Source organism: Protopterus annectens, chromosome 4.part0 (genome assembly GCF_019279795.1).
Source record: "Protopterus annectens isolate FY-2018-M chromosome 4.part0, PAN1.0, whole genome shotgun sequence".
Lineage (NCBI taxonomy): Eukaryota > Metazoa > Chordata > Ceratodontiformes > Protopteridae > Protopterus > Protopterus annectens.
The window spans coordinates 1,150,801,857-1,150,809,226 of record NC_056733.1 but is presented as its reverse complement, the minus strand read 5'-3'; the positions used below and the strand labels follow the sequence as shown (position 1 = coordinate 1,150,809,226).

The 7,370-nt window shown below is 37.6% G+C and overlaps 1 protein-coding gene across 1 annotated transcript; it reads left to right on the top strand.

The window, feature by feature from the left end:
* The first annotated feature begins 934 nt into the window (after positions 1 to 934).
* NKX2-5 (NK2 homeobox 5) lies at positions 935 to 7,135 on the top strand. The gene is made up of 2 exons (XM_044069681.1): positions 935 to 1,445; positions 5,581 to 7,135. Exons 1-2 carry the CDS (start codon positions 1,109 to 1,111, stop codon positions 6,180 to 6,182), a joined length of 939 nt encoding a protein of 312 aa, XP_043925616.1. The 5' UTR covers positions 935 to 1,108; the 3' UTR covers positions 6,183 to 7,135.
* The last annotated feature ends 235 nt before the right edge of the window (positions 7,136 to 7,370 follow it).

Here is a 7,370-nt window from a genome sequence, read left to right as displayed (position 1 = left end):
CACACAGATCAAACCAAAATCCAAAGTATCACTCCATTTTCCCTTTTTAAACAGCAGGCTTTGCATCTGATTAGCTTAACAGTGATGTTGACAAGCGCATAAGTCACAGCGAGAAAGGGGTATGACAGATTACTTGTTCACTAAATGAGGTGGATTTCTGGAAAATTCTTGTCAGGCTATGAGCACCCTGCTCTTCAAGCTTACAAGGGACATCAGCTAAAGAAGCCCGCTGAAAAAACTGTGTGAGTTATGAACATAAATAAGCAAAATGCTCAAGACCTGGTACTTGGTGGGTCGATGAGTCATTATGCTTGTGTGTTTTTTAGTGTTCTAGATTTTTTTAATTCACATTCTGAATATTTTAGGTTTAAAATGTCATCTGCTTACATCAGTTTTCTTAAATGGAATTTAGGAAAGGCGGCTTTCCCCTCAAGTTACTTGCAGGATACATGCCGAACAATTCCACCGAGTCATTTTACCTGGTAATCGCCGTTGAGAATGGTCAAGGAACAGTCTGGGATTAAAATAAAAAAATAAAATACAATAAAAATCAAAACATGTCATGCTGTACTGAAATATTTGCTTATGATGACAGGGCACTATTCTAAAGTTAAGTTTTAATAGAACTCCCCACCCCGGCCCCAACAGCCGTATCCTAAACACAGACGTACTACTGTAGATTTTGCTGTGAGTGGCTACCCTTGCTGATCGATCCAGCCGAAAAATACAGAAATAAATGTCGACCTTATTCTCAATTTGTCATATGTAATAAATTCCGTTTGACGTAGATATGCATAAAGTGGATTTGTATTACTATATTTGGCGGAATTTTAGACCCTGCATGTTGACAAGCCGTTGCGAACCAATGGAAATATCGACTCACTCCAAAAACCTTCCATTTGCTCCTCCTCTCTGTCCGCCTTGTGGAGAAACCCTTCCTGATTAGAGCAGCCCATTTCTGCTTCAGCCCGAGCTGAAGGCTGGAATGCTATGCTTTTCTTGGAAACCTTAAGGGGTGTCTTGCAAGTGACTGTTTGTTTTCAACACTGAGTTAGGGTCCCATGTGCTTCGGGTCGGGATATACCGATCAAGACAGGGAGGATTTGCCATGTTCCCAGTTCCCAGCCCAGTGACCTCCACTCCTTTCTCGGTGAAGGATATCCTTAATCTGGAGCATCAGTCAGATATGACGGGCCTGGAACTCTCGGCCAGGTTGCATGATTCCGCTACCTTGTCGCCTTCTTCATGCATGCTGTCTGCTTTCAAACACGAGTCAGTGTACAGAGGGACTACATCTCAGACCATGTCAGAGCTGAATGAAGATCACCTGAGTCACTGCGAGTCTTCCAAGGCCTCACCCTGCAGTTTCCCTTGCAGCACTTTCTTTGCCAAGAATTATATGGAGATGGATGCATCCAAGGAGCTCACCCCTGCTACAAAGAAAGGTATTTCCGTGAACCTTGCAAGAATTAAGCTTCATTTCGCTGTCACTCAGTTTTTATTTTTCATTAATTTATTATTTGCCTCAGAATTAGTTGGTTCCAGCAGTAAACTTGCTCACAAAAAAAAAAAAAAAAACAATTATTTAACTGTCATATTTTGCGTATAGGTTTTTATTTCACTGTATTTCTGCGGAAAGTTTTCCCCACAGTGAGCGACTAGGAACTCTTGTTGATGTATTTATACAATTGATTTGGTTGCCTGTCGTGTTTTGAGCTATTGCTAGTAGGATATAAATTCATTTATTTAGTTCTATAACAAAATAAGAACTGCGCTGCTGCAGAGTTTGTCCGGGCAGTTAAGGAACTGAGCTGCACCTAACTGCGTATTATGAAATGTGCAGTCTGTAATCCTCAACCAGCCTGAAATAACTATTAATTTACACTGCTTTTTCAAGCATTAACCAGCTACCCTCACAGCCACACACTCACAAATACTTAACACAAATACAAACATGCATACATGCACTCGCATTAGGCAGAAACTGCAGAAGGTAACCTTTTCCCTTTATTATTATCACTATGTATCCCTCTGTCTATCTATCTGTCTATTGCACCCACACGCAAACACAAACCTGGCAGGACGTCATAACTGAGTGTACCTTGACCTTTTTATGATTCTTGATTAGCTAATTAGATCACAATCTCTCCTTTCAGAGTGCACATAAGAAAGTTCAGTACTTTGTGAAGTTGGAAATATATGAAAGTGATTCAAGAATGAATTTAATTACATTGATCATTTCAGGTGTTACATGTTAGTTTTTTATGACGTAGAGGAAGAAAAGCCCCAACAACGTTTGCAATGAAATTAGATTATCCAGTCCATTCCTCCAACCTCTTTTACCTCACCCACACAGCACGCCCCACAACACTTAACTGTCTGATTTTGCACAACATCCCTACGTTTGGCTCATGTTTTGCATTGTCTCTTGTAAACATTTGTAGTTTTGTGGCAATTCATCGGGCATTACAGCCAGCCAATATTGCTGGACATATTTCTTATTCTTCAGAAAATGCATATTGTGCAACACACGTTGTTCTGTTTTATTAACATTCAAAGTGAATATTAAGAACATTATTTAATGATTGTCTTTGATTTTGTCCTTTTACGTACCTCCAACTGTTCAAAATTTTCACAGAATGTCCGGATTTTTGCCTGTTATTTTGGGCCTGCCCGTCATAAAATGTGTGGTTTAACAGCACATCGTTGAGGATTGGTGTCACTAACAACAGCAGACATTTGAGTTTCAGACTTTATATTCTTCAGAAAATGCATACCAATGCAAAACGTTTTAGTATGTCGACTTTCTTAGTTTATAAGAGCAATATTTAAAAAAAGGTATTTTTCCGTTATCGGGGCCACACTTTTAATGCGGCTGCTGAGCTCCCAATTTAGTCTGTTTTCGTGTCTTTTATTTGTTAATCTTAACGTGTGTATAAACTGTAGAAGACACATCTCCTTTTTTAAATATTATCCATTTAACACACGTTTAGAGTAGCTCCTACCAATGTTCCTGTTTGGGGCCTTTGCCCCCCCCCCCATTATTTTTGTCTTTTTCCAGATTTTTTTGCACTTACAGTTTGAGAGGTATGTCCTCTGACCCCATTATTTTTTGCCTTGTCCATAATTCTTATGAAAAGAAGTTGAGAAGTATGCATAACCCGATCACCGCCACTAGACTGGTCAAGCAACCCGATAGTTAACAATTAAATTAGCAGATTTCACAACATTACAACATTATTACTGCATAATTAATAACGAATACAAAATTTGCCACTAGTCACATGAACAGATGCATGCACAGCAGCTGTTTGTTCCACTTCCGAATCTAGAATCTCTAGATACGTTATCACTGTGGATATTTGCTGTATTTTAATAAAGAAGAGAAGAAAGATATGGAAATTATATTTACAAGGCAAAACCAGACAGTCTTGTACCTTAGCTCTCAACCTTCCATCCCTAAAATGTGGATTACTGTATCTCATAATGTGGAACAAATGAGCAATGTATGGAACGCTAGCAACTTTAGTTAGGAAGCTCACGGGATGATTAAACTGTTTTATTTATATATTCATGAACCGTTCTTTTAATTAACCAATTAATATGATTCAGTATCATTTACCAAGGATATTAGTTGAAAATCAACACGTGACAAACCCTTTCAATATAGCATGTACTTTTTAAGATTTAAAATGACGTGCGTTCCTCATAATGAGGTACACTTGAGAGGAATGTCTTAGATAACCAAATAACAATAAACGGATTTTATGTATGTGTGTGTGTGTGTGTGGGGGGGGGGGGTTAAATAGACAAACCCAGGTAACTGAAATAGATTGCACTGAAGTAATTTTACACAGAGCCTGGAAAACTAAAGAGCGGTACAATTAAGGTACACATGTGGCGTTCATTACACAACGATGATGTTACACAGAAACCGCAACATCGCTATTGTGTTATACATGTAAAATAAAACATATACGTATGTACGTGCTTGTATATCTCTATACCCACCTTTTACGCTTACTCTAACCCTCTTATCGACTTCGCCCCACTCGTCCTCCCCCCTTCCTCTCTGACCTAACCATAATTAGTGCACACACTAAACTTATTTGTGATGTTTTGCTCTTTGTGTATCATGCACTTAGGTCGGGTTTTTAAGTATTAGTAAAATTCCATTTTTGGTTACTTGTTGCTGCTTTCTTTATTTGTGCTGTGTTCTGGGCAGGCCTGAAAATTGTCTATGCAAAGTGTCTATACCCCAATTAACAAGACACTAAAATAACTTAATAACTAAGACCATATGATAATGCACACGTTACAAATGTACGAGTTCGGCAAAATTATATTGAAAAATAAGACCAATTTAGTGATTGGCGCTGACGCAGCCGGCAACTCACAGAAATTATTCAAATAACATTTCATAATAAGAAATTCCTCACAGTTTATTTTTTTAAAGAACAACACTAACTTTAAAACAAAATAAGCACTTCTGAATTGCGGATTCCTCCCTTCCCTCTAGCTTCTCGTAGCTGTAATACTAGTAGTACTGCAGTAAACAACGGGGAAAAACTTATTTTGCCTTGGAATTTTATTTCCTAGCAAAATCGTGTAGAATGTCAAAAAAAAAAAAAAAAAAAAAATAAAAAAAAGCTGGATGACATGCAATTACTCATAACACTGTCTAAGTAAGGCCTGACCTGTTAAAAAGGTTATGCATTTTGCAAGAAATTGAGTCGGGGTATATGGGACAGAATTATAGCACCGTGCAGAGAAGAGGGTCACTGTCTTTTCTCTAATAAAATGCTACTGCGAAATTTATTTATTTATTTAACATCTGCTAACCGAGTATGCAGACTGTTCCAAGGAGTTAGGACCCCATTCGGTCACAACTTCAGCCTTAGAGGCCGAACGACGCAACTAAACATACACCAGAATCGTACCTCTCAACTTTTTAATGTAACAAATCTATCCGAATGCAAAAATAATGGGGGTGGGCAGACAATAGGGATATATTTTAATTATTGCTCTTATGAACTTAAGAAAATTGCTAGAATAATAGGTTGGGTATTAGCATAGATTTTCTGAAGGATATAAAGTCTGAAACCCATGCACGTCATTATTTAGTGACTTCAATCCTTACTGATTTGTAAAAAAAAACACTAATTTTATGAGGAACAGATCAAAAATATGAGACAGAAATATTAACATTCTAGGGAAATCTGGTCAGTGGAGACTTATGAATAGAATGTAAAACTATTTACGTATAAGTTTATATATTGCCATTGGCAGTAACATAGTTATAGATACAGAAGCATAGTACTGAATTTAGGAATGGGTAGTTTTTAATTTTCTGGTAAGTAGAGTTCATTACTAATAGAGAAAATAGCTAATACTTGAAAACCAAAGTAACATGTCAGTAAATATAAGAGCTAAATTGAAATTAAGCCAGCAAATGGAATACATAAGTGATCCTCAAATTATGAGAGTCTTAGCATACTGATAGGGAACACCTTTGGTTGGTGATTACTCTCAGCTTAGTTTATTCGTGTAAGTAATTCTAATGTATTTTCTATATTGCAGAAATGTGTTCCATACAAAAGAATATCGAGCCAGAAAAGAAGGATTTTGAAGACTTGGAGCGCCCTAGGCAAAGGAAAAGGAGGAAACCCAGAGTACTCTTTTCTCAGGCCCAGGTCTATGAACTGGAAAGAAGGTTTAAACAGCAAAAATACCTCTCGGCGCCAGAGAGAGACCATTTGGCAAACGTCCTGAAGCTTACTTCAACTCAGGTTAAAATATGGTTTCAGAACAGGCGGTACAAATGCAAAAGGCAGAGGCAGGATCAGACATTGGAGATGGTGGGTATCCCCCCACCCCGGAGAATTGCTGTCCCCGTTTTAGTTAGAGATGGCAAACCTTGTGTGGGAGACACATCTCCGTACAACTCTCCTTACAATGTGGGCATCGGGCCATACTCTTATAATTCGTACACTTCCTATTCAAACTACAGTAACCCGGCGTGCAGTGCCAGTTATAACTGTAACTACCCTACCATGCAGCCAGCCACCACTGCCAATGGCTTCGTGAACTTCAGCGTTGGGGATCAGCTCAATCCTGGCCAAGCTCAGCTGCAGCACTGTAACAACGGGGTGTCCTCCTTGCACGGGATCAGAGCCTGGTAGACTCTACTTTTTGGAAAGTAAACGGAGAGAACGGGGTTCTGTCACAATGCAGCCACAAAATGGATTGTTGGCCCTTGGCATTTTAGGAAGTTGACAACCGACGGAACACACACCAGAACCCCTCAGGTTACCTCGGAAATGTTGGAGCGAGCTATATACAAGTGGACACGTCAGAGAAGGCGCTAGATGGATGTGCTACATTGTTGCCACCTGTAAACCAGTACAGTGTATCAATATTGAATCCTGAAGGCCTCATTGTTAGGACCTTGATTTATGGAAAGCACTACGTTGTCGTTTTAGCAAAGTGTGAAAGATCTTTCTCATACAAAGAATTTGTAAGTAATGTATATATTGAAAGAAATTCACAGTTGCATTAAATGCTACATTATTTTTAGCGAACCTTTAAATTGCCCGGCGTTTTTTTAATAGTACAATGAATGAGTACAAAGTCTTGCAAACATACCCACTGACTTACCTCTCATACGTAAACTTTGTTTTCGTTCTGCTGAGCTTATTATTAAATTTCCACACATATTTCAATAATATTGTTGATTTGTTGTAATAATGTCCTGAAATGCAAATGGAAGTACCTTCTTCAGGATAGCATGCTGCATTTGAACTTCTTTATACAGTGTATGGTGTATACAAAACTGAAAAAATAAATTGTATTAAATGCCAATGGGACACACAAAAAGTACACCATCTCTCTGAAATAAAAAGATAAGTGGTCCTTGAGGAATTCGCACATTAATGTTATAATAATTGTACAAAAAGTTAAAAAAGTGAGCTGTTTTACATTTAATGGTACGTTGTATATAACATATCTAATAACGCATTTATAATGTTGGCCTACCCAGAAAAAGCAGTAATGTTTTATAGCAAAAAGGCATTCTTATTGATTCTGGCACTAAACACAAGCATGATAATGGAAAATAAACATGATGTGAATATTACTGCATTGATGTTTTATCCTAAAGATTTATTTAATGTACCTTGTACAGTGTACATATCTGAGATCTTTCAGATAATTGTAATTAAAATGTGCCCTTTTAAAGCTAATGTGTGATTTCATTTGCTGCTCTTATATATATATATATATATATATATATATATATATATATATATATATATATATATATATGTATATATACATACATACCACTGTTGCCAAAATATTTTACACAGAGG